The sequence below is a fragment of the Madurella fahalii genome (assembly GCF_045866475.1).
Source record: "Madurella fahalii IFM 68171 DNA, scaffold_3, whole genome shotgun sequence".
NCBI lineage: Eukaryota > Fungi > Ascomycota > Sordariomycetes > Sordariales > Madurella > Madurella fahalii.
In genome coordinates this window covers 1,851,433-1,876,200 of record NW_027263973.1, presented here as the reverse complement: position 1 = coordinate 1,876,200, position 24,768 = coordinate 1,851,433, and the positions used below count along the sequence as shown (strand labels likewise).

The 24,768-nt window shown below is 55.9% G+C and overlaps 9 protein-coding genes across 9 annotated transcripts; 4 read left to right on the top strand and 5 right to left on the bottom strand.

The window, feature by feature from the left end:
- Nucleotides 1-207: 207 nt before the first annotated feature.
- On the top strand, nucleotides 208-1,441 carry RAD10 (ssDNA endonuclease and repair protein rad10; the record flags this gene model as incomplete). The annotated part of the gene is made up of 2 exons (XM_071061439.1): nucleotides 208-563; nucleotides 673-1,441. 2 exons carry the CDS (start codon nucleotides 208-210, stop codon nucleotides 1,439-1,441), a joined length of 1,125 nt encoding a protein of 374 aa, XP_070917540.1.
- Nucleotides 1,442-3,135: 1,694 nt separating this feature from the next.
- Nucleotides 3,136-4,993, top strand: mns1B (Mannosyl-oligosaccharide alpha-1,2-mannosidase 1B; the record flags this gene model as incomplete). The annotated part of the gene is made up of 5 exons (XM_071061438.1): nucleotides 3,136-3,350; nucleotides 3,410-3,582; nucleotides 3,638-4,225; nucleotides 4,300-4,793; nucleotides 4,886-4,993. 5 exons carry the CDS (start codon nucleotides 3,136-3,138, stop codon nucleotides 4,991-4,993), a joined length of 1,578 nt encoding a protein of 525 aa, XP_070917539.1.
- Nucleotides 4,994-5,361: 368 nt separating this feature from the next.
- On the bottom strand, nucleotides 5,362-5,577 carry MFIFM68171_06017 (uncharacterized protein; the record flags this gene model as incomplete). The annotated part of the gene is made up of 1 exon (XM_071061437.1): nucleotides 5,362-5,577. The coding sequence occupies one exon, from the start codon at nucleotides 5,575-5,577 to the stop codon at nucleotides 5,362-5,364; it is 216 nt and encodes a 71-aa protein (XP_070917538.1).
- Nucleotides 5,578-6,774: 1,197 nt separating this feature from the next.
- On the top strand, nucleotides 6,775-8,833 carry MFIFM68171_06016 (argininosuccinate synthase; the record flags this gene model as incomplete). Its single annotated transcript, XM_071061436.1, has 15 exons — nucleotides 6,775-6,797; nucleotides 6,856-6,869; nucleotides 6,925-7,119; nucleotides 7,185-7,208; nucleotides 7,257-7,352; nucleotides 7,413-7,443; nucleotides 7,494-7,498; nucleotides 7,558-7,645; nucleotides 7,699-7,813; nucleotides 7,872-7,926; nucleotides 7,984-8,127; nucleotides 8,179-8,217; nucleotides 8,281-8,304; nucleotides 8,360-8,482; nucleotides 8,547-8,833. The coding sequence occupies 15 exons, from the start codon at nucleotides 6,775-6,777 to the stop codon at nucleotides 8,831-8,833; spliced, it is 1,263 nt and encodes a 420-aa protein (XP_070917537.1).
- A 1,806-nt stretch (nucleotides 8,834-10,639) lies between these two features.
- DBP9_2 (ATP-dependent DNA/RNA helicase) lies at nucleotides 10,640-12,860 on the bottom strand (the record flags this gene model as incomplete). The annotated part of the gene is made up of 8 exons (XM_071061435.1): nucleotides 10,640-10,919; nucleotides 10,973-11,060; nucleotides 11,114-11,410; nucleotides 11,467-11,650; nucleotides 11,702-11,794; nucleotides 11,848-11,959; nucleotides 12,014-12,492; nucleotides 12,561-12,860. 8 exons carry the CDS (start codon nucleotides 12,858-12,860, stop codon nucleotides 10,640-10,642), a joined length of 1,833 nt encoding a protein of 610 aa, XP_070917536.1.
- Nucleotides 12,861-13,622: 762 nt separating this feature from the next.
- DBP9_1 (ATP-dependent DNA/RNA helicase) lies at nucleotides 13,623-14,627 on the top strand (the record flags this gene model as incomplete). The annotated part of the gene is made up of 3 exons (XM_071061434.1): nucleotides 13,623-13,677; nucleotides 13,737-14,058; nucleotides 14,183-14,627. The coding sequence occupies 3 exons, from the start codon at nucleotides 13,623-13,625 to the stop codon at nucleotides 14,625-14,627; spliced, it is 822 nt and encodes a 273-aa protein (XP_070917535.1).
- Nucleotides 14,628-14,901: 274 nt separating this feature from the next.
- Nucleotides 14,902-16,848, bottom strand: PRP22_1 (DEAH-box ATP-dependent RNA helicase prp22; the record flags this gene model as incomplete). The annotated part of the gene is made up of 1 exon (XM_071061433.1): nucleotides 14,902-16,848. One exon carries the CDS (start codon nucleotides 16,846-16,848, stop codon nucleotides 14,902-14,904), a length of 1,947 nt encoding a protein of 648 aa, XP_070917534.1.
- A 1,117-nt stretch (nucleotides 16,849-17,965) lies between these two features.
- On the bottom strand, nucleotides 17,966-19,696 carry MFIFM68171_06012 (Pre-mRNA-splicing factor srp2; the record flags this gene model as incomplete). Its single annotated transcript, XM_071061432.1, has 6 exons — nucleotides 17,966-18,379; nucleotides 18,432-18,528; nucleotides 18,583-18,659; nucleotides 19,090-19,256; nucleotides 19,428-19,556; nucleotides 19,645-19,696. 6 exons carry the CDS (start codon nucleotides 19,694-19,696, stop codon nucleotides 17,966-17,968), a joined length of 936 nt encoding a protein of 311 aa, XP_070917533.1.
- Nucleotides 19,697-20,695: 999 nt separating this feature from the next.
- Nucleotides 20,696-24,663, bottom strand: TRM8_2 (tRNA (guanine-N(7)-)-methyltransferase (tRNA(m7G46)-methyltransferase); the record flags this gene model as incomplete). Its single annotated transcript, XM_071061431.1, has 2 exons — nucleotides 20,696-20,753; nucleotides 20,822-24,663. The coding sequence occupies 2 exons, from the start codon at nucleotides 24,661-24,663 to the stop codon at nucleotides 20,696-20,698; spliced, it is 3,900 nt and encodes a 1,299-aa protein (XP_070917532.1).
- Between the last annotated feature and the right edge of the window lie 105 nt (nucleotides 24,664-24,768).

Here is a 24,768-nt window from a genome sequence, read left to right as displayed (position 1 = left end):
CCACAGAGATCGGCAAGAGCTCCGGGACCCACTAAGCAGTGGGGCCTGTTCCAGTTAGTGCAACCCCATGAGGACGCTCAGCCAAACCCCAAAGACCAGGGGCGGTTCCCCAAATCGCGAATCGAGCACTGGCCAAGCTTGTCTGCCTGCTGCTGGTCAAAGCAAGCACCCATTCATCTTCATCGTACGGTAGATACGCGGCTAAAGATGGACGATGACGATTTCGGCGCCGACGATGATATTCTAGCCGCCCTGGCAGCCGCTCAATCCGGGCCATCCAGGCAGCCTCAACAACGACCAGCTGCGGCTCCAAAGGTCCAGCAGCCGACGCCCCAGCGGCTCGACAGACCGCCGCCGCCGAATGCTTCTTCGACTTCCGGGCCTAAGATTGTGCAGCCGACTCCCCAGGCATTGCCCACGCGGTCATCAGGGTCATCAATCCTCGTCTCGCCTAGGCAAAAAGGAAACCCGGTGCTGGCGTGCCTCCGATCGGTTTCGTGGGAGTACAGCGACATCCCTGCGGACTATGGATTGGGGTTGACGACCTGCGCGTTGTTCTTGAGGTGAGTGCCGCTTCGCAACCTACCGAACCTTTTCCCCTCAGCCAATACCCGCCAAACCAGACCGATCGATTGGATTGACATGTAAACCGCAAAACACAACATGGAACAGCCTAAAATACCACCGCCTCCACCCGGAATATATCTATACGCGCATCCGCAACCTCCAGCACAAGTACAACCTTCGCATCCTCCTGACGCTGGTCGACATCCCCAACCACGAGGAGTCGCTCCGCGAGCTGTCCAAGACGTCGCTCGTCAACGACGTGACCGTGATCCTCTGCTGGAGCGCCGCCGAGGCCGCGCGCTACCTGGAGCTGTACAAGTCGTACGAGCACGCCGGCTTCGCCGCCATCCGCGGGCAGCAGGCCACGGGCTACGCCGAGAAGCTGGTCGAGTTCGTGACGGTGCCCCGCACCATCAACAAGGCCGACGCGGTCGCGCTGGTCAGCAGCTTCGGCAGCCTGCGGCACGCGGTGAACGCCGACCCGGAGCAGGTCGCGGTCGTGGGCGGGTGGGGCGAGAAGAAGGTGAGGAGCTGGTGCAGGGCTGTGGAGGAGCCGTTTAGGGCGCGCAAGGCGAGGAAGAGGACGGCCGTGAGGGATACGGGGGACGTGCCGATCGGGAGGGTGCCTACGGGGGCGGCTGGTTCGAAGAGAGGGGCTGTGGGTGTTGGGACAGTGGGGGATGATGAGGAGGCGGAGGAGGCTTGGATGATTGCGGCCGCGGAAGATACGGAGGGAGGAGGGAAACAGAGTGACGCGGTGCCGGCTTTGGCTCCGACTCCGGCTCCAGGTCCAACTCCAGCTGGAACTCATAAGAGTGACCAGATGAGCGAGGGCGTGGCGGCTGCGCTGGCAAGGCTCAGAGAGAAGGGCTAAGTAGTGCTCTGTGTCTGGTGGGGACGCCGGCGCTCTCCAGTCCTCCAACGCACGGCAACGCACGACGTGACTCTAGCGCAGAGATCCGTCATCTGGCACTGCATTAGGCGGGAGAGTGCGGTGTACCTACCGGCCCGCTGTTGTGCTTGTTAGCCACAAAGCCACGCGCCTGCTGTTCCATGAGGGGGTTGCTCTTCGTATCGGCGAACAGGCCATGCCCAGGCAACGGCCCACAACAGTGGAGCGCGACAGTGATCAGCCGAGGAGCCTGCCATGCTTTCCCAAAGCGGTTCTGCGCCCATGTATGGTTGCGTTGCGGAAGCAAAACAACCATTGCGACAACCACGGCCCTCGCAACTTCTTTGGGCTGTCTTCTCTTGGCTTTGCCGAGCAGAAGTACCCCGAGACGCAAGCTGAGTGGTCCGGCACCTGGTCTGCCAAGCGACAGCGTTTTGACGGAAAAGGCGTTCAAGGAGTTGTGGGGCAGTAGCCCGGGATCCACAGTGCATGCGCTTATCGTGTGATCCCTCCTGCATTTGCCGAGTGGGAGGTGGGGGGGAACGAGGGGTTGCAGCAACCTCTGTCTAGGTAACCTTCCTTCTTCCAACAACCGCGCGTTGTCCATTGTCCAAACCTGAATGTCGCACAATCTAGAAAGAACGACGGCTTTAACCTATATTGACCGCTTAATGCATCCGCGGTCCCGGGTCCGCGAAGGGATGCGGCTCACAAACCCTGCTGTGGAAGCCTCGAACACAGGTTGCTGCCCAACCTCCCAGAGGACACTGTTCTCATGAGCAGAAGGATGCAAAGTATGCATATCCTGAAATGCAACCTGGAATCGGCAGTCATTCCTCTCAAAGAAACATGACCGGGGGAATGGCGCAGCTAAGGCTTCGGCCCTTTTCCGGGTTCTGCTTTCTGGTGGTCTTAATAAGATCAAGGCGCTAGGTGGTATTAAGATCTTCTGGGGTTGGCAGCCCGTCACCATTTCAGGATCTGGGCCTAGAAGTCCAGATGTTGTCAGCGAACTCGTTGTTTCCCTGCCCCATCCTTCTCGGCCAGGATCTCAGGGCGGAACGGTCAGAAGACAACATTGGCACTGCATTGCAACATTGGCCTTTCACTACCGTAAGGTAGTAGATGTTGGTCCCAAGGCCAAAGGTGCCCACGCCAATGTCGCCAATGTCGCCGGCAGGATCCGAGCTCCTGCTTCTTTGGGCAGGTCTACAGCGGAACTGGCCAATCACGCCCCCGTTCCGGGTCACTCAGGGGAGCGCCACGGATCGGCACTCAGCGCGCCACGGCTTGCTTGACCACGATTCCGCGTGCCTGGGTGCATCTCTTTCGTTGCTTCCCATGCAGAACGGCGTGCGACCTTCTGACGTTCTTCAGCGCACTGGCCGGCCTGCAAGGATCAGGTAGCCAGAGTGCAGTATTTACCTGCTCACATGGGCCTGCGGTCCGTTGCATCAGGCGCCATCTGTCGTCCGACTCGTCCCCAGTTGGCATTCGGCCACGGCGAGACTTAATATAAGAATTCCCTGGGAATTCCAGTCGCTCTTGGCTCTCTCGCGCGCGCTCCAGTCAAGTTCCACTCCGGGAGTCCTTCTGGTTTTGCATCGACTACTCTGCTATCGTCTTGTTTATAGCAGGGCACTCTTTGGCAGGCCGCCCTCTGAATCCAAGAAGCTATGCACGTCAACAACCTCGGACGCGTTGCCCTCCTGGGACTGGCAGCGTCAGCAGCGGCAGCACCCCAAAAGCCTCGGGCACCACAGTATGCGGCCAACAAACAGCGCACCGACGCGGTGAAGCAGGCGTTTCAGACATCATGGGACGGGTATTACAAATATGCCTTTCCCCATGATTCCCTCCGGCCTGTGTCGAACGGGTTCGCGGACGACAGGTGTGCTTGCTATGTGCTCTCTGGCTTGTGGTAGTGGCTAACCGATAATGTCTTTCAAGAAATGGATGGGGAGCAAGCGCTGTAGACGCGCTCAGCACTGCACTGGTCATGGGAAATTGGGATGTCGTAGAGCAAATCTTGGAATTCATCCCGAAGATCAACTTCGATAACACGTCCACCGAGGTATCACTATTCGAGACCACCATTCGGTACCTTGGAGGGCTGTTGTCTGGTAAGATTCAAAGCATGTCACGTGCAGCCAGTGTGGTTCCTGACATGGTCAACAGCCTACGACCTCGTTACGGGCCCTCTAGATGGCCATGTTGATCAGCCAGGCAAAGTGAAAGCCATCCTCGACCAAGCCAAGCGGCTGGCGGACAACCTGAAGGTCGCCTTTGATACACCCAGCGGTGTCCCAGACAACGGCCTCTTCTTCAACCCGCCGCGCAAATCAGGCTCAGCCACAAACGGTATCGCCACCATCGGCACCCTGGTGCTAGAGTGGACGCGGTTAAGCGACCTGACCAACGACGACGAGTACGCGAAGCTCGCTCAGAAAGCCGAGTCGTACCTCCTGCGTCCGCAGCCCGCGCTGGGAGAGCCCTTCCCCGGGCTGCTCGGGACCAACGTCAACCTCACAACGGGCCTCTTCGTAGACGGCAACGGCGGCTGGGGCGGCGGGACCGACAGCTTTTACGAGTATCTCATCAAGATGTTCCTGTACGATCCGGGCCGCTTCGGCGAGTACCGCGACCGCTGGATCAAGGCGGCCGACTCGTCGATCAGGTATCTCACCTCGCACCCGACAACGCGGCCCGATCTCACTTTCCTAGCCATGTGGCGAAACCAAACGCTACATTTCGTTTCTGAACACTGTAAGCTCCCTCGTTCCCTTCCTTTCTCTCCCATTTCTTCCCCTTTCCCCAAGACTGACATCTTCTAACTAAAGTGGCCTGCTTCAACGCGGGCAACTTCATTCTGGGTGGCCTCGTCCTTGACGAGCCGGCTTACACGAAGATGGGCCTCGCTCTCGTGGACGGCTGCCGCGCCACGTACGCGTCGACGGCCACAGGCATCGGGCCGGAGGTGTTCCGGTGGCAGGACCTGTCGCGTGCGCCGGCCGACCCGACGCACAACCCGCCGCCGCCGGCCGCCCAGAGCGCCTTCTACGACAAGGCCGGCTTCTGGGTGACCAACCCCGGCTACGTCCTGCGGCCCGAGGTCATCGAGAGCTACTACTACGCGTACCGCGCCACCGGCGACAAGAAGTACCAGGACTGGGCGTGGGAGGCGTTCGTGGCGGTGCATGAGACGTGCAGGGTGGGCAGCGGCTATTCCGGAGTCAGGAATGTGACGGTGGAAGGCGGAGGCAGCTTCTTCGATTTCCAGGAGAGTTTCTGGTTTGCTGAGGTGCTCAAGTATAGCTATTTGATTCATGCCGAGGTGAGAAACCTCCCCTCCCCCCTCCCCGCTGGTCTGGTGGCTAGGGAAATGTTTGGAACAGGAAGTGGGCTGACGATAGCTTTTTGATACAGGACGCCCCGTGGCAGGTCAAGACCGATCATGCGAATCAGTTTGTGTATAACACCGAGGCACATCCGATTCGGTTGGCGAAGGGGCGAGAGGGGGGTCCTCGGAGATAGGGCACGGAAGGCTAGAAGCGTGGAATGGTGATGGGGAAATGGCAAGTTATCGGGGGGATGAAGCGTTTTGCATAAATGTACCTGTTGGTGCTCTTAATTGTAGTGAATATCCATCTTTGATGTCCCCCGACCGTAATATATGCAACGAATCTCTGCAGGGTCTGTCTGTCTCCACACGTCATGCTACAGTCACGTTTGAAAGCACGCGTAATGTTTAGTATTCAAGAGTAGAGAAGAGGTCCTTGATTCCTATCAATAGCAAGACTTGATAAGTCGAGATCTTATTCCCACGCCATCTTTCTAGCTGAGAGGAACGTCGGGTACAGCATGTACCATCGGGAACGGCCCGTATCTCGCAGCGACCCCCATCATGCTCCGCCCTCGCGCTTGGCATACTCCTCCTCCATTGCCTCCTCGTAGAGCCGGTCAGCTTCGAGCTCGGCCTCTGTCTTCGGCCGCGTCGTCCCCGCGCCTGTGTTGACCCCAGCACCGGCTGGTTGCGTCGTGGTAGCACTGGGTGCCTGCGTAGTGTCCGAGAACCCTGATTGGGCAGCGGTCGACGGGGTCGTTGTCTTGTCAGACATTTTGTTGACTGTATGAGTGTGAGATAATTTGTGGTGTAATGTGATAGGATATTGGTAAACGCCGAAGAGCTCTGTGGTAAATTTTTGGTTGTTGTTTGGTCGAGTGTTTGCATTGAGGTTGCTCGGTTCTTGCCATGTTCCCTGCCTTGGCGGGGGCGAGTTACAGGTGGCAAACTGCCTAAAGTGAGAATCTCAACATTCGCGAAGAGGTGAGTGAAGAGTGATGAGGTGTTGCCCAGGTGAATCAGACTCAACGCGCTCGGTAAGTGAAGGTACTTGCAAGGCATTCACCTCAGTGCCTGTAGGACTGAAGTGCAGTGACTCATTCACTAAGACCCACTTGCTTCAGTGATTCAGCGGACTTTCCTGGTGGTTTTACAGATGTTCATACCAAAAGAATCCGCTCACCGCTTTCGGTTCCTTTCTGCTGGCAGAATTCCTCCAGTGGGCATTCCAGGGAGCCACAGCGGTTAACCACTATAAGCGATTGGCTCTGTGCCTGGCGCATCCAGCGCCACTGCGGCAATAAAATAGAAGAAAGTAGATAGTTACCCTGAAATTGACGTTGATTACGTGCAATTACGGTTGACGGCGCGCAATTGAGGTCGATAGAATTAGTTGTGGCGATGATGGTGATGGCGATGGTGGGGTTGGTGGAAGCGCTGTATTTTCAGTGGGTTATAGTGGGTAAGCTCTATAATGGTTAAAATGCCAAGAAGGCGGTGAGCGGATTTTTTTGGTAGGAACGTCCGTTGTAGCTCTTCGTTTGCCATGAGACATGGGGTCGGTCAGCCCTTATCAATTCGCGACGCCTAGATAAGTCTATCTTATCAGAAGGCAGTCCCACAAAATTATAGCGCGATTTACTGGGATATAGTGTACGTTATCATCCCACTTTTGTTAGAGTCTCTCTACAAAATGTTGACTCAGTTCTTCTCACCACTTTGCAAGTACAGTGAGGGGTAAAAAGTTTAAGGCCTACAGCCCCACTTCGGTACGCACATGTAGACTCAAACTTTTTGCCGGGCACCATAATCTTCGGAGCTAGAAATCGTAAAAACCTTGACAGCATCTTCGCCGACTTTGTGCCAGACACCAAGTTGCTTTGCTTCCCGTATACCTCTTGCATCTAACCCTTGGGTCTATCTCTCGCACTTACCTTTTCAGGTCACCTCTTGACTGCAAGGAATCATTATAATGGCGCCGGAACGTGTTTGTCTGTAAGTGATTCCGGCGCTGGTGTAAGATACAGCTTGACTGACGACTGACCTAATTCAGTGCCTACTCAGGTGGTAAGTTGAACACGCTTAAGAGAAGATCACAAATTCGTACTCATGGACATAATAGGCCTTGACACAAGTACAATTCTCCGGTGGTTGGTTTTGCAAGGCTATGAGGTTGTGTGCTTTCTTGCCAATTGCGGTCAGGAGGAGGACTTCGAGGCTGTGAAGTCCAAGGCTCTTAAGCTCGGGGCTGAGCACATGATCATCGAGGATGTCCAACAGGAGCTCATTGACGAGCTGGTCTGGCCTGCCATTCAATGTGCGTCCGCCCGCTCTGCGTCTTGGAGTGAGTTCTACAAGCCTGCTGACACTTGACATCCATAGGCAACGCAATCTATGAGGACCGATGTAAGATACTCAGGTTGACCGCTTATCGACATCCCAGCTAACATCGAGATGACCTGCTCGGGACGAGTCTTGCCCGCCCAGTGATCGCCAGGGCGATGATCAAAGTCGCGAAGAAGTACAGCTGCACGATCCTGAGCCACGGATGTAAGCAGCCTTCCGGCTGGGTCACAACATGCTTGTTGTATCGACAATTTGCTAACACAGGTTTCCCATCTCTTCAGGTACCGGCAAGGGTGTAAGTTGTCGAATCTTATATTTTCACGTTCCTGATGCTAACGCTTCCAGAACGAGTATGTCTATATCTCCAAGGAGCCTCTGGCTTGATACTTACGTCTTTCTCCTAGTCAAGTTCGCTTCGAGCTGGCATGGAAGGCCTGCGACCCCACCCTGAAGGTTCTGGCTCCGTGGCGCATGCCAGAGTTCTACAACCGATTCGCGTTTGTTGATCACTCACACTCGCTTTCTCGCAGCCAAGCTGACGAGCGCACAGAGGACGTGCGGATCTACTCAAGTTCGCCGCCGAGCAAAACATTCCCGTCAGCTCTACGCCCAAGGCCCCCTGGTCCATGGACGACAACATCATCCACTGTAGCTACGAGGCTGGGGTAGGCCGCCTTACATCCGCTTGATAAACTCTATCTTGCATCGTGCTGACCCTATCAGATCCTCGAGCAACCAGAACTGGAGCCCCCGAAGGATATGTGGAAGCGCACTGTTGGTAAGGCGCTTCTGCCCATTCCAACCAATTCGAGTAGACGCTGACGTCCATCTGTAGATCCGACGAAGGCCCCTGACGAGCCGACACGCTTCACCGTCCATTTCGATCAAGGCGTTCCCGTCAAGCTTGAGGTCGGCGACAAGGTCGTCACCGGCTCGCTGGAGATTTTCAAGGAAGCAAATGAGATCGGCCGGGTCAATGGTGAGGCTTCAAACTACGAAAGCTCCTGAGTCTCTGCTAACCAATTATTAGGAATCGGACGTGTCGACATTGTCGAGTCCAGGTTTATCGGTGAGTTCGCGCTCGTCAGGAAGTGTATTGCTGTCAGCTGTGTCATCCGCTGACGACTCTCAGGCCTGAAAAGTAGGGGCTGTTACGGTATGCAGCTAGATCTGGATCAATGACCGTACAATTTCTAACATCGCGTCCATAGATAGTCCAGGCCTATCGATTCTTCGACAGGCTCATATAGATCTTGAAGGAATCACCATGGACGCCAAGGTACGCTCCATCCGCGACCGTCTTTCTCAAGACTGGTCAGCCGCTATCTACAACGGTCAGTCATCTCCGTCCACGCTCACGTCTTGTCGTCGAATTGAACATCCTAACTCTTCAACTAGGCATGTACTTCAGTCCCGAGCGGGAGCTTGTTGAGCATGCCATCAAGTTCTCACAACGTCAAGTTGAGGGCAAGGTGAATCTCGTTGCCTATAAAGGGTGCGCGTACGTCGTTGGACGTTCCAGCGAGACCTCCAACCTCTACTCTGCCGATGAGAGCAGCATGGACACGCTAGACATGAATTGGACGCCCCAAGACACATCGGGCTTCATCGCCATACAATCTATCCGCCTCGAGAAGTACGGTGCGAGGAAGATCAAGGACGGCGAGCCCCTTGCCCGTGTCTGAGCGCAGACTCGGCATGTCGGCCTCAGGTTTCGGCACCTTTGGGTAGACGGCGAAACTTACGGGGCTCAAGGCCCACCATGCGGTAGTTCAGTCTCGTGCTTAGAAGAGAAACCCTAAATCTGTATGCTATTCTGATTGTCTTGCCGTACCATCCGCAGTCATCATACTGAATAAAGGGGTAGAATAACTCCGTCGCCTGGTAAAACAGACATACCTACCTTACTCTTAGGTGCCGCGAGCTGGTGCACTGCCAGCTTCCTGTATCAATAGATTTAATAGTGTATAAAGACTAAGCAGCAGAGTAAGTGGAGTGTATTTAGAATCGGATAAAACAACCTTGTAACATGTCTATGTTGAGCTATCTTACCTACCTTAGTAACTGTAAAGCACCGTTGATGCTGATGATTATACTATACCCAAAGATACCGAAGGAGGATTTGCTCTCTCCAAGTGTTACTACCTAGAGGACAAGCAGCAAGACCGCGGCCCGGCACTTGTGTCGTTGGGCTTGGTCGCACAACTACTGGCAAGCTACGTGACAGATCCACTAACTAAAGAGCAGCCGACGGCGGACTATTGGGAACAGGACGCCGACGGATGCTACTTCCACAAACACTCAGATGGCAGAACCACTTGGGCTGAATCGTAATGTAGATTGATGGATGCATCCGAGCAAGCGGAGAGTAGATTCACTGTTGGGTAAAGGACTGGTCCGTGCTTGCCGAAAGCCGAAGGTAGCCTGCTTCTGCCTACAAATAGGGAACTGATGCCCAAGACCGGATGCCTCAAGCGGGTAGCCGATCACTTCCCGTCACTTTGATCACTTGTGATAAAAGTCTGAAATCGTCTGGATCTCCTCCCTCATGAGCCCTGTTGATACCGCTACACAGCCGTGTTTCTTTCATATGGACTCCACCCACCCCGGCGAGATAAGGCGGTGTGGCGATGGGCAGGCTCTGCTTGAGTCTCGTTCGTCATTGACGTCTGCCTTGTCCGGACGACACCTTCCACTGGTCCTTAGTTGCGCATACTGGCTAGACAGAGCTTCTTGGTTATGTGACAAGGCACACGCCGCGCTCGGGTATGGGATTATGAGACCCTTTTGCGCCTGTTGGTGGAGATCACAGAAGTGACTGTGCCCCGGGTCCATCCCTCGGCAAGCCACCTCGTTGCGGTAGCCAACCTCTTCCCTGGCTGTCGAGAAACATATCCTAGACCAGCCGTCGAGCGGGTTTTGAAGACAGTTAGGAGGAGCGTCTGCGTACATATCCCCGTCGCCGTATCCCAGATCTTGACGGTCTTGTCGGATGACCCGGACGTAACGAGCTTTGAGTCGGGAGAGAACGCGACGGAGCAGGTAGTATCGCTATGCCCCTCCAGCGTCTGCGTGCACGCATTCCAATCATCTTCTACAACTGGCCCAGTGGTGATCCACCTCGGTTCTTTCTGCTTGAATAGACCGGTGCAGTTGCCGTTGGTCGTTACGACCGCATATTTCAACAAGGTGCGGCCGACTCGCTGAGATTATACTTCACAATTTGATGTTAGGTTCGCGACTAGTGTATTCCAATATGGAATCCGTCGCCACTGGCTGGTTTGATGTTAGACATAGCCAACCTAGTGTTAGTGAGGAGCCGTAGGTCGTTAGGCGGACAACCCAAACGGCTGAAGTCGAAGACGGATCCATGGAGCCATTGCAGCGACAGGGATGCTGCTCATCAAATAACGCACGGGGGTATGGGTTGATGGACTCGCCGACTGTGTGTACCCTACCACTCACTGAGACCAACGACTGGGACCCTTTCTTCATTTCGCCTTCCGCCGGACCTTAAACGTCTTTAGTGGGTCCTTCTTCCCGCCAACCTTAAACGACCTCCCCTTGTGCTTGCCTTTCCTATGTCTCCTATCCTTGACCTCCTTCTTAAACGGCACGAAGCCGACATCGCTGGACGTCAGCGCCTTTTTCCCTTCTTTGGGAAGTAGGTAATCGGGCACGTGCTTGAGATGTGGCTGTTGTCTTGTCGTCCTGCCGAGCTCGCCGTCGTGCCTCAGGTGCGAGAGCTCTGCCGGGTTCTCCTCAAAGTACCTGCGTGGCGGCTTTAGCGTCTGCATGTGCGAAGAACAGAAAAAGATACTCACCGCTTCAACGTCTCGCTCCTTAGCAATTCCTGCCTCAGCTCTCTTGTCCTTGCTTCCCGAATCGCCACCTTCGTGACGGCACGCAGAGCTGAAAATGAGTCAGTACTTGTTTAGGCGGTCTTAGGGCCGGGGTGGGCATACCATCGTTCATACGGTATCTGAAGGCCTCCATCTGGGGTTTGCTGAAGTTGTACGGCTCGAGTTTCCTATTCTGCTTGGCCTGTTGCCTCATAATCTTGGCCAGAACTTTTTCATCCTTCTCGCAGCTCTTTATTGACGTCGCCTTGTGCTTGCCGTAGAGCTCCTTTGGGATGACGAAAGAAAGGGCAATACCGGCGCGCCCAGCTCTGGCGGTACGCCCTATCCGGTGAGTGTAGGATGAAGAAGATGTGGGCAGGTCAAAGTTGACCACGGCCGCAACGTTCTTGAAGTCGATTCCTGCGGAACATAGTTAGTTTTGCTTGGCTCGAGACAGTTAGAACCGGTCGGCGTACCTCGAGATACACTGTATTCTTCATCTATTTCGTGTTTCCTCTTCTTCTTTGGTTGATCCGCTTCCTCGCCCCCTTTCTGAGACTTGGAATCTTTCTTGGACTGCTTGGCTTCCCCTTCGCCAGCAGCTTCGTCTCCAAACACCTCGCTCTTCTCGTCTGACGCGATAATGATGTCGTAGATGCCCTACTCAGCGCATTAGCCCCTGGGTCTCTTGAACGAATTATTTGGACCTACGCGGTTGAACTCCTCGATAATCTTGATCCGAGTATTGATCGGCAGTTCGGAGTTCAAGACGCAACTTCTAATACTGAATTGCTCAAAGAACAACTGCAAGCGGTTAGAATGCTGTGGAGTCACTGGATAGAGCACCTGGAGGTTACCTTTAGCCGATACGACCGATCGATATCGGCGACAAAGATTAAACAGGGCCCCTTGATCAGCTGCAGCTTGAAGATGAGGTACGAAATCAACCACTTGTCATCCTCGCCGCACCTAACGTCTGTCAGCCAATGCCCAAGCCAAGATATCCGTTCAACCCCAACATACTTGACGTAGAACTGAGTAAGTTTCTCGTCCTCGTTGCCAAACTCCTCCTTCAGATCCAGCAACGTTGGGTTCCGACAAAAGATGCCCTTCAGCGTGTCCAGCTCAGCCGAGAGTGTCGCGCTCATCATGATGGTCTGCACGCCCTTCGGCAGCGAGCGTGAGATGTTCTCCATGTCCTCATCGTAGCCGTATGAGAGCACCAAGTCGGCCTCATCCAGCACCAGATACTGCAGCTTGCTCAGCGAGAGCGCCGACGAGTTGACGCTGTTCCATGCGCGGGCGGGGGTCGAGACGACAATGTCCGGGACATTGGCGAGGAGGGAGCGCTGGACGGCGTCCGAGAGGTTTTCGGTCAGCTTGGCGGCCTGGATATCCTTTGCGCAGAAGGCTGAGAACTGCTCAATGGCTTTGAAGACCTGGTCGGCGAGTTCGCGGGTCGGGACGAGGATGAGGGCGGCAGTGAAGGGCGTAGAATCGGTCTGTCAATTGTCTCAGCATCTGGATCCAGAAGGGTGGCAGTAAGAGAGGTGTTGGCGAATGCACATACGCTCTTGCGCTTTAGGATAGAAGAGAGCACGGGAAGAACATAAGCAGCCGTCTTCCCGGATCCTGTCTTGGCCTTGCAGAGCACATCTTGGCCTTGCAGAGCCAGTGGGATGGCCTTGCGCTGGACGAGGGTTGGTTTCTCGAAGCTCTGTTTGGCAACGGCCTGCACCAGGCGCGCGTCGAGGCCGAGCTCGGCGAACGACGGCTCACTTTCGGTCCGCTGCGTCTCTGCTTGGCCGGGTTTGCTCTCGGATTCCGCCGCCGCCGCGGGTTCGTCATTCCTGTCCAGTTTCCGCTTCATGGTTGCTACTTAGGTATACCAATCGAATTACGGTGGCGGCGCTGTTGACTCGGCACTGCATCCCCAGGGCCTCTTATCAATTATTAGAGGGGCTTCGACTTGGGGAAAATTTTTGGGAGACTGGCAGTTCTGTCTGATAAGATAAGGAAACGGCCCGCTCTTTCGCAAAGCGGACCGAGCTCACAACCCCACAGGCCCCACACAGCTTATTTGGCCCCTGTAAACCCCCAATGCAAGGGGTCTACCGGTAACTCGGCGTCGTGCCGGAACCAACAATGGCATATCCAATTATTTGAGAAGTTGACGTTAAGGGCCTTATAATGTGGAGAGCAAGCCTTGACAGACATGCGCAAAGAGCTCTCCGAGGGATGACAAACCGCAGCGGACAGAAGACTGCAGAAAGTGATTGAAGTATCAGTAAGCAACGAGAATCTTTGCGTCATCGCGTGGGGAACGCGGGGCCGGCATGGCACCATCTGCAATAGTCCTAACGCCAGCCAGCATCTAGTGTACATAAAGAGTGGGAGGACAGCCTCTCCGAGCATGCAGGTAACCAATTGCGCTACACGTCGACCCATGCCTAGCTACCTACGAGGGAGTCGTCATTTGATACGTTACTGTATAAGAAGCCGGGCTGTTCCCAGGCCTGTTAGGACCCTAGGGACCGTGTCGCCTCGTCTTAGCTATCTTCGGTTCTCGGCACACATCCCTTCAAGGACGCTGTCCTCTGCCGCACATTCAACTCAGACAACATCAGACGAAATGGCCGAACCCACCGGTCTCATTGCCAAATCCGGCATTGAGCTCTTGACTTTCGGTCAGCCTCGCAGCCTCTCCTACCCCGCCCGCCTAGCTACTCACACTGGGCCCCTCTAGGAACGCCCAATGGCCACAAGATCTCAGTCTTCCTCGAAGAACTCAAAGAAGCGTATGGTAAGGATTACACGGTCCAATCGGTCAACATCAGCAAGAACACGCAAAAACAGCCATGGTACACTGTGCTCAACCCCAACGGCCGCATCCCCACCATCGTCGACCACGACCGCGGCGGCTTTGTCGTCTTTGAGGGTCTCGCCATTCTGTCGTACCTCTCACGGCACTATGACCCAGAGCACAAGTTCAGCTTCCCCCTCGACTCGGACGACTATTCCGTCTGCGAGCAGTGGATGGCTTGGCAGCACGGTGGTCTAGGGCCGATGTAAGATTTCCCTTGTTCTATTTCTCTCATTTTCCTCCCACCACATGAAGCAGAAAAAAAAAAAATAATAATGAAAAAAGAACTAACCAAAACCCCTTCACCCCCTTTTTCCCCCCGAAAATAGGCAAGGCCAAGCAAACCACTTCCTCGGTTCCGCCCCGGAAAAGATCCCCTACCCCGCCCAGCGCTACGTCGGCGAGACGGAGCGGCTCTACGGCATCCTCGACGCGCGCCTCGCCGAGCGCGACTACGTCGCCGGGCCCGGGCCCCGCGGCACGTACAGCATCGCCGACATGAGCCTCATCGGCTGGGTCAACATCAGCCGGCACGGCGGGATCGACCTGGCCGGCCAGTTCCCCCACGTCAAGGCGTGGTATGACAGGCTGCTCGAGCGGCCGGCCGTCCAGAGGGGGCTGACCGTCCCGAGCGGGGCGCCCTCGCCCATCTCGAATGGCGTGTTGGAGAAGGCGTGGAGAGAGGGTGGGGAGGCGAAGAAGCGGATCGAGGAGAAGAAAGCCTTCGTGGAGGCTGCCAAGGAGAAGTATGGGTACAAGTACTCTTCTCCTTGAGGGTAGTAGTAGTAGGGGGATTGTGGTCGGGTACGTGGGGCATGTCTCTCACTGACTGCAAGGCGCATCTCTCCGCGTCTAGGGTTATGGTGTGGTGAGGGGCTCCTTACGGTCAGGGGAGACGGTCATCTTGTAGATGAGGAAGATTTGGCCTTGGGTTAATCGCTTATGGGATTGTAATACAGAACCATCGTGAGGCTATATAAACAGCGGAGCCTAGAGACCTCCTTATCCCTCCACCCAATATCTTACAGAGCCACCTTTCCTCTCAGAATCACCCCCATGTAGCCCCACCCCTCCTCCTAGACTGCCTCATCCGATGGCTCAACCGCCACTCATCCCCCTTCGTATCCCTCCCAGCCAGTGGCCGAATCCCCTCCTCCCTCACATAACCCCCAACTTTCCTTCCCGACGCAGAGGCCGCCTCCGCCTTCTTGCACTTGTACAGCCCTCTTGTCTCCTCCAACAACCATTCCGCTTTGATGCTTGTCGCACAATGCATGTACTCCTTGCTGGTCGCCACGACAGAGTGATACACCACCAGATCTGCACTCTGCTGTCCCCGCCGCGTCGGCGATATCAGCGCCGAGGAAGGGTGCAAGAAGACGGTCGAGCCGTCGGTTAGGGTCTTGAACGACCCCGGATCCTGGTCGGATGACCGCCGCGCAACGTTGCGGCAGAAGCCAGCGCAGAGCGCGCGGCGGATGGGTTCCGTTGACGATAATGACGGCGGCAATGATGAGGATGAGGAATATGAGATGATCGGGTAACCGTGCTGCGTCAGGAGATTGGCCAGCTGCTCGCGGATGTGGTCGGCCTGGTGCATGGCGCGCTCGTTGACGAAGTTTTCGCTGCAAAACCTGCCTCTACTGGTTGATGGGGTGCCGGACCAGACCGCGTGCAAGTTGAGCAGCGTGAGGTGGTCGCTGGTCGGGTCGTGGAAGCGGGCTTTTCTGGCGTCGGCTCGGGAACGTTGTTTTTCGTCCTGGGGGCGGTGAAAGACGGTGGTCGATACGCTCAGCATGGCGGTGATGCTGAGCATCTCGGCTGAGCACCCCTTTTCGGCCGACGCGATGAGTGCCCGGGCCAGGGGCGGGTCCACGGGGAAGTCGGCCATGCGCCGCCCAAGGCTTGTGAGCAAGCCCTCGTCGTCGAGTGCGCCCAGATCGAAGAGGAGGTGCAGGGCTGAGTGGACTGCACCCGTGGATGGCGGGTCCATGAAGGGGAAGGCAGGGATGTTGTTGATGCCCATGGCCTTAAGGAGGAGCGCCGTGTTGGCCATGTTTGTGCGTTGTATCTCGGGTACCGTGGTAGGTATCATCTCTGACTGGTAGGCGGCCTCGGTGTAGAGCCGGAAGCACTTCCCAGGCGCAGTGCGGCCTGCACGGCCCGCCCGTTGGTTGGCTTGTGCTTGCGAGATTGGAGTAACGACGAGCGACTCCATGCCAAGTTTTGGGTCGAAGACATTCTGCTTAACGAAGCCGGAATCGATGACGAAGCAGATGCCGTCAATGGTGATGGATGTTTCGGCGATGTTGGTTGCAATGATCACCTTTCGGCTTCCACGCGGCGTAGGCTCAAATATGCGAGTTTGTTTCTCGGGCGGTAAAGTTGAGTAAATCGGCAGGACGATGAGTTCCGGGATGGTGTGTCCAAAGGCTTTCACTCTCTCGTTCAGGACAGTGCAGGCCATGTCGATCTCGTCCTGGCCGGTCAGAAACACGAGAATGTCTCCGCTATCTTCGGCCAAATGGACCTCCAGGGCGGTGTTGACGGCCGCCTCGATATAGTCTGACTCCGGATCTTTCGAATAAAGAATCTGAACCGGGTAAGTCCGGCCAGGGATGGTGAGGATGGGGCAGCGGTTGAAGTAGACTGAAAATCTCTCGGCGTCGAGCGTGGCGGACGTTGCAATGACTTTGAGAGACGGCCTCCGGACCATAGCCTTCTTGAGTAAGGCGAACAGGACGTCGGTGGCGATGGTCCGCTCGTGGGCTTCATCGAGCATGATAACCGAGTATCGCTTGAGATACGGATCCGCAAGGATCTCGCGTTGCAGCATGCCGTCGGTCATGTATTTGATCTGGGTGGAGGGGCTTGTGCAATCGTCGAAGCGGATGGAGTACCCGACCTCGTGGCCTAGGGGACAGCCGACTTCTCCCGCAACGCGCTTGGCCACTGACATTGCTGCAACTCGCCGAGGTTGAGTGATCCCGATCATGCGGTCCTGGCTAGCGATGCCAGCCTCGCAAATGTATTGAGGTAGTTGTGTGGTTTTTCCGGAGCCCGTCTCGCCGATGACCACGATGACTTGGTTGTCCTTCACTGCTTGGATGAACTGGTCTCGGAATTTAAAGACTGGGAGTCTTTGTCGCTGCTGTGAAATCCTTGTGTCCAGCCCTCGGTGCGGGGAGCGACGTCGGGAGCCATCATGCCGCTCACGGAGTCTTGATCGTTCTCTGAATGAAGATTGACGACATTGGGGCGTGCTGCCTCTGAACGGGCTACGGCTTCTGCTGCGGTAATCTCTCTTTGTACGCCATCATTGTCACAATTGTATTTTTTCTCTTGTGGTATGGCGTCCTGTGTTTAGGCTGGTCTGAGATTAAATGGAGGAATAGCACGGAACGAGACGAAACCGTGTGCAAAGTGGGAAGGCCAAGGTACTTATGGCCATTCTGACATTACGTGATTAAGACGTTCGTCCCAAGCTAGAGCCATTCTGTGACGGCTAGCTTTGGAGCTAGGTATTAGTGAGTTCGAGGGCGGAGGTCACTGCAGATACCGACATGTGATGCACTAATTATCGCGGGAATACGTGCTAACACCGTGGAGTTTCAACAGCCCTCCGATAGCCAGCTGTTGGGTGCAACGTGCCGAAGCAACTCACGACTACTGTAAGGTAGTAAGCAATGGGTATCCGAGGGCGCGGGTTGAAAAAGAACCCTGGTACATTGCATAGATAGAACTCGAATGTCATCGACGCGCGTCAGAGATACAGGGTCCAAACTTTCAGAACAGTAGTGACCTGTGGTCAGGCCGCAAAGTTCAAAATGAAACTGTTATTTTGCGCTGGTGAATGGAAAACTCGACTAAGAAAAAACGAGACCGTGGCTCCTGACGCTTTTCAGTAAGACAACCGCCATAGGATATTAACCATTCATCATCAAAGTCCATCCCGGATTCCCCCCCGACTAATCTGAACGTCACAATCTACTGGGGGGCACCCATCAAACCCTTCGAAACTTTAAGGCGAGAAATCTCGACCTCAATACTCCTAGTTTGACGACAGCAGCGCATGCATCCCCATCGCCATTCAGTGCACGCTGACGTATCCTCTAGTAACGACGTTCGTACTCACGAGGATAGGGCTCCCTTGGATACGGATCGCGGGCCGGGAAGTCCGGGGGAGGCGGTCGACGATCATATGGAGCGCGTCCGTTCATGTATGGGTCGGGGGGGTAGTCTCGCGGGGCGCGATACGGCTCATCGTAGCGGCCGCGAGGGGGAGGATAGTCATCCATGGGCGGTCCACGGCGGGGAGGCGAACGGTAACCGCCCCTCCGGTCGTCGTAATAATCCCGCCTTAGGGGCGGGGGGGACCGTTCACGGTATCCCTCCCTATAACCATCCCGACGAGGGCTGTAACCACGCGGAGGACCACGCCGGTCATAGTCATCCGCAGGAGGAGGATAAGGACGTCGCGGAGATCTCGAGCGAGCCCGGTCGCCTCTCGGGACGTCAGGTTGGGTCTGTTCGGCGGGTTAGTTCATGAGTCAAAAGCAATTGGGAGGGTAGTCGTACGTTTGCAACGCAGGTCACACGAGAGTTCTTGAACTCGCGTCCATCCAGCTTCTCAACGGCCGTTCTTAGATCGGCAGCAGTTTCAAACTCGACGAAACTAGAGCGCGAGTCAGCATGTGCGGTTCGCTGCCAGCCTCCCGGGTAGCCGTACCCTTCGTTGTTGGAATTGCGGTTGGTCTCAGAGTAGACGACATCAAGGCCGGACTGCCGAGCAAAGTCCTTCAAGTCCTAGAGCCAGAGTCCATGTAAGTCGAGATCCTGGAGTCGGCATTTGGCGATATCCAATGCGAGAACCAGTCAAGTCCAGTGAAGCCAAGAGTGCCAGAGGGTTGGGGGGACATGGGGAGAGAGCTTCCCGAAGCATCGCCAACAAAACCCAGCGAAAATAACGGCAAAGACGATACTGTGACCACCGAAGAACAGCAGGGAAGCATAACCCTAGGGAAGCATGCCGACCAGGACGCGGCCATCCCAACAATAAGACCTGTTTGGAGGGCAGGGAGTGACGTCCAGACGGGCTGACCAAACCAGCCGAACCGGGATAGGGGGGGAGGGTTAGTCCAACCAAGGCCAAGGGATATGGCCAGTTCCAATAAGGCTCAAGTGGATCAATCGATATTATGTCCGTGGAAAACGAAGTGGAAGAGTTTTAACAGACCTGCCAGCTGGTATCATTGGGGAGTCCAGTGATTTGCATTCGGAAAGGTGTGCGACGGGGCCGAGGAGCGCTGTTGCGCTCATGGCTGTACCCGCTGCCTTGTTCACGATGTCGGGTGCCGCGAGCAAACTGGACAGTGAGACGCTCGCCCATGAAGTCGGATCCATCTTGAGCAGGGTCGTTAGCCAGGGAAGCGGTGGGTATGAAGATCGGGATTTCCAATGGGGTGCCTCAACGTACGGAAAGCTAGATAACATATCGTTAGCAAATTTGTCGCCGCCAGCACACAGACAGAAGAAAAAAAAAAAAGCCATCCGACGAGGTGGCAAAGAGCTTACCTGGGACGACATCCCGTGCATCCATGGCGTCCTTGTATTCGATGAAACCAAACCCATTCATGAGCTTGATCTCAGTGATCTCACCGGTGCCATGGGTTGCAAAATGAGCCTCGACATCGGCCTTGGTTGCTATGGTAGGCATCAGCATCAGCGGCGCGTGTCGGCGCGAGCCGTTGATGGGACAAGGCCGGGGAGTTCTAGGTCGCGGGCGACTCACCATTCCTGGGCAGGTTGCCCAAATAGAGGCGAGTAGACGACACCTCTGTCATTGTTGCCAAAGTTGGTAGTTCCTTGTCCTGGAGCGACCTGGATGGATTGGATGAATTGTTGTTAAGGAAGCGGGCGTGGGGATGGGAAGGCTCCGTCCTGCGGGTGGGGTCAAGACCTCGAGTCGCGACCAAGCCTCGCCGCAAGTCAGCCCGGCTGCGACGGTTTTTGGCCTCTTTAGCGCGCGCGAGGGCGAGGGCGACCGGAAGGGTGGAAATACTAGACGCTGGATGCGAGTATTGACGCTGCCCGGTGGATGACGATGCAAGGATGCCGAGCAACAGTGCTGTGGAATCGCACTGAGATGGGGACCAAGTCCGTGCCGCGAGGAAGGGATGGGGGCGTGGCTGGTGGTGAAGAGTGGAAAAAGGAAAAATTGGCTAGCAGAGGCGACCGGGGGGGAAGAAGAATGGGAGGGAGGCGGTCCCACTGAGGCCAGAGGCTGCAGCAAACTGCGCAAAGAAAGCGGGTGGGAGGAGCAAGCAGGATGCACAGCTGCCCGCGCCAAGGCTTGGTTTGCCCAACCACAGGAGGATTGCTGCAGTGGGGTGAAGTCCTAGCAAAGCCAGCCGCCGACACAGAACCTAACGCCGCCTTGCATCCACATGCGACCGGCATGTCGCTTGCCCCATCGTTCGGCAGAGAGCCTTGTCGTGCTAAGTCGTTGCCACACGATTCATCCGCGGCTTCACATGACCAAGCCACAGAGTCACACCCTTACGCGCTGCTTGGTCTGCATTCAATTGGATTGGTGGATTCACGGCGGGACATTTCATGTCGCTTAGAGCCCTCTTGTGCCCAGGATACGTACGTACACTAAGCTGAGACTTTGTGGTTTGGAGGTTAGGATTCGGCGTACAGTATATATACGGACTAAACTCAAACCGCTGCTATCTAACGCTAGACATGCTAGCTGCTAATCAACAGCATAGATCAAATCAACAAACCCTCATCAGGAACGCCTTTGCTATGCAGCCCGCAAAGATCTGCAACCCGCCGGCTCAGCTTTCAAACAGAATATCGATGATTTCGTCCAAGAAGGTAAAAGCCAGATGGGCACTGTACAACCAACAACGTTAGCGCTTCTCCAATCTGAGGTACCCCTAGATGTGATGGAATGGGCATACTTCAACCGCGAATTATTGAACGTCGCAAACAGCCTCCTGCTCGCCGCCTGGGCATTCAGCCGTCCCACCACGCTTCCGACCAAATCCGGCACGAGTGTCGCAAGCATCAAACTGGCCTCCGTCTTTGTCCTCGCCTTCTCCGCCGGCGTCCGGGGCACCTTGTTCCTGGGCAGCTTGCCACCAGGCCACATGCCCTCCTTTAGCAAGCTGACATACTTGAGCAGAGCTTCTTCCTGCACTAGCAACTTGACGTTGTCCCTCAGCTTGCGCTCAATCGTGCCGCCCAGCAGCTGGTGCAGCACCACCACCACGGCCCTGCCGCGCAGCCAGTTGTTGCCCCTGTTGAGTTCGAACACCTCCAAAAAGATGTCACATATCGGCTTGACGAACGGCTCGAGCTCCCTGTTGTTGTTCTCAAACGCGTTGAGCTCGGCCTCCGCCTCGGCGGTGTTCATCATGCCCGCTGTCGCTGCCGCCTCGTCAGTGAGCGCGCCCAGGGGCATCGGCATCGTCCCCAGCTGGTTGGTAGCCGCGGCGATCAGATTCTGCCCCGCCAGCGAGAGCTGGTCCAACACGGGGATGCTACCGAGTATGTCCTCCATGCCGTCGGCGACTGAGTCGTAGAGGCGCGAGATCATGTCCTTTTGCTTGTAGCTGCTGCTGGTGGCAACCCCGTCTTCGCGCTCTGTCGAGCCCTCGCCCTGCTGCGGGGTGATGACGCTCTGGGAGAGAAACGCGCGCAGTTCTCGGCTGCGGCAGACATCGGGCAGGAGGAGCAGCTCGCTAAGGTATTTTTCGAGGGCGATGCGCCGCTTCTGGAGGAAGTCACTCTGCAATTTCATGACCATGCGCCGGCGTGGAAAGTCGAGGTTGCGTACCGAGGGGTAGCACGAGCGGAGCTTCTGATGCAGCTCAAGGAATTCGCTGTAGCGCCGCGTGATGACCCACGTCGCTGCGGGCATCTGTTCGCCCGCGTTCCTCGAGACCTCGATCGCGTAGAGAGCAAATTCCTTGCCGTCGTCTTCTCTCCCCACTTGGATCGACTTGATCTTGATGGTGGAGCGCCCGTACAGGCTGTTGTCACTCTCCTGGATGACGTACTGCTGTCTCTGCAGCTCCTTGCGCCGGATCTCTCTCTGTAGGCTGGTCTTTGACTTCCGTAATATCCTTAGCTCAGCCATGTTGTTAGTCAATTCTGCCTTTCTCAGAAGAGAATCCACCACTGCTTCTTGAGCAACTAGCTTGTCAATATCGTTGGTTAGGACCGTAATCGCTTCTGCAAGTCCAAGATCACCGGGCGCAGCCTGGTGCACCGCATCCGCGTCATCGTCATCCCTCTCATAGTCCGAATCAGACCGCTCGTCAGAGAGGAACTTGTCCTCGTCACCAAAAAGGTCATCGTCAACAAACACGCCAATGCGCGATGCCGCGCTGACAAGGCCCAAAGACGCCAAGCTAGGTTTCTCCTGTCCTTTCGCCGGCCGATCCCCGTCCAGCGAACCTCTGTTTGACCGGGGAAGATCCCCGGGTCGCATGATATCGATGGATCCCCGATCTGGCCTGGGTTGTTCGGTCGGCCTGTTAATATCAAGTGACGTTCCGCCGGATCGAGGCATATCCACCGAGCCCCTGTTCGATCTCGACGCGTCTGCTGGTGAGCTCGCTTTTTTTATTGCCCCCGGAGCACCGAAGATGCTGGTTGACCCAACATCGTCTGAGCCAAACAACGAGGCTCTCAGATCCTCCGCCGTTGGGGCTTGAGTATCCTCGAGAATGGTATTGAGCGCCTTCTCCATCGCCTGGACTACCCTGGTGTCGGGGACAGGTGGCGTGGCGCTCGAATCCTGGTCGAGACTCGCTACGGAATCAGCCAAGGCGTCGTCCCCTACATCATCATCGTCGAATAATGGATTGGGAGAGCGATCCTCGTCAACAGATCGCCGAGGCCCAGCGACAAGGGCATCGAGACCACCGTTGCCATTAGCGTTCAGGGCTCTTAGATCAGACATTGATCCGGCTTTCCGGGTGTTGAGGCTTGTTTGTAGCCTTGGGCCAAGGCGCGACGAGGGGTTCAGTTTGGACGAGGTGTATGAAGAGGCTCGAGGAAGGGGAGATCCCGAGCGGAGAGGCCCCGTAGCTGGCAATGATGTGCGCTTGGACGCCTCTTCAGCAGCTAATGCTTTGAAGAATAGATCCGACCTTTTGAAATTTTGAAAATGTTTGGCCTGCATTTCCTCCAGGACGGCGCTCTGCGCACGCAGAATTTCCCTCCGCGCCTTGTAGTACTGCTCGGGTGTTGCTCGTTTGCCGGCCTTGAGGAACTCTTGAATGATGTGCTTCGAAGCCTCTGGAACCTTGAGCTCAGGTTTACTGAGATAAGCGGCATCAATCTGGGCAAGATCGAGTCTGTCTGATTCGGTCCAAGGGGGCAGTTGTAGAGGGAGTTGTTCCCCCCCGGGCCCGTCGTCCTCGAGAGGGTTGCGGAAGCCATCCACAACAAGCCAAAACTGGACCATGGGCATGAGACGCTGTCTATCCATGTACTCCATGAAGTAGGATAGACCGGAAGGGTCCCGAAGCAAGTCGGTGAGCGATGCGTTTTCGAGCCGGGACGCGCTCGGTGTGACAACCGCCGGACTTTGTGGAAGGGTTCGCCGACCGCCTCCCGCAGCCAGATGCTGGACCTTCTGATCCAGCAGCCGCTTCCCCATCTCCAGCCTACGTAGGTAGACCTGATCCACATTCTCCTGTTGCAAGTCCTTCATGAGTTGACTGGCGACTTCGCTGCGGAAGCGCCTCGCATCCGACAGATTGTTCACCTTCCGAATTGCTCGAATGAACCTCTCAAACCTCCTCTCGCTATCTGCAGGATTCAAACGCGGGAACGCGACTGGCTTCCCCATCTTCGGGGCGGGAGAGGCGTGCTGGTCTAGTGCGGCGCGGAGTCTCCGGACCGTGGAGCGGTCTTGTAGCATGCTCCGCCCATAGTTCTCCATCAACTGGTTCCAAGTATCCGGCTCGGCCAACATCTGCATCAGAGGGAACATGACTGCGCAGGCAGTGATCTCGCGGACGATGATCGACACAGCTCTCGAGGCTAGCAGGCTTTCTGGCAGAACCTTGGATAAAATCTTGGGCATTGTTTGTCTTAGATAGTCTTGTTGCGTTGTTTTCGTGTCCGAGAAAGACAAACTCGCAGCTGGATGCAGCTTCCCCTCCTTGTATTTGGATGCGATCGCCAGGTCCAGCTCTTCCGTCTCGGTGACGGACCGATTCAGCTTGCGTCCTCTTACGGATCGCTCGGCGTCATAGAAATCGCGGAAGTGCGTCGTTAAAATCGGGACAAGGCGTGTGGTCAGCACCTCGGCGAGGTCGAGCTCCCGCATCCGGTCGCGAACCTTAAGCAAGGCGCCCCTTATAGCCTTGTCTACCTCGTCCGTGAATACCGGGTTCTTGCTAATGTTCGAGTACCACACCCTAATGAAGTCACGGACAATGTACTCAAGCACCTCGTCGAGAGCCGCTGACACCTTCGGAGACTCGGGGCACAGCGGCGTCCTGACGTAGGCTTGGCGCTGTTGCAGGGCGGCAACCTCTCTCTTCCACGCATCCGGGCCGATGAATACGGGGCCATTCGGGAGAGCTGTCTTTCGGAGACTGCGATATCTAGGGCCCCGAGAAGTGAGCAGCACGAGCGCAAGCAGGGAGACGAGTGCGACTAGCACACCGCCAACGAAGGCGTGACCGGCCCATCGCAATACCGGGAACCAATTGACGGCATAGCCCCAGGCGATAAAGCATGCAATACCGCCAAATGCTATCTCTCTCCCTTGAAGGGCCATAGTCGGGAGCGGGCAGCGGACGGCTGTCGTCGCCGCATGTTTTATCACTGGTTGTTTGTTGGAGGGAGGGGAGATTAGCTATCATAGCGGAGCCGACGTCGCGTC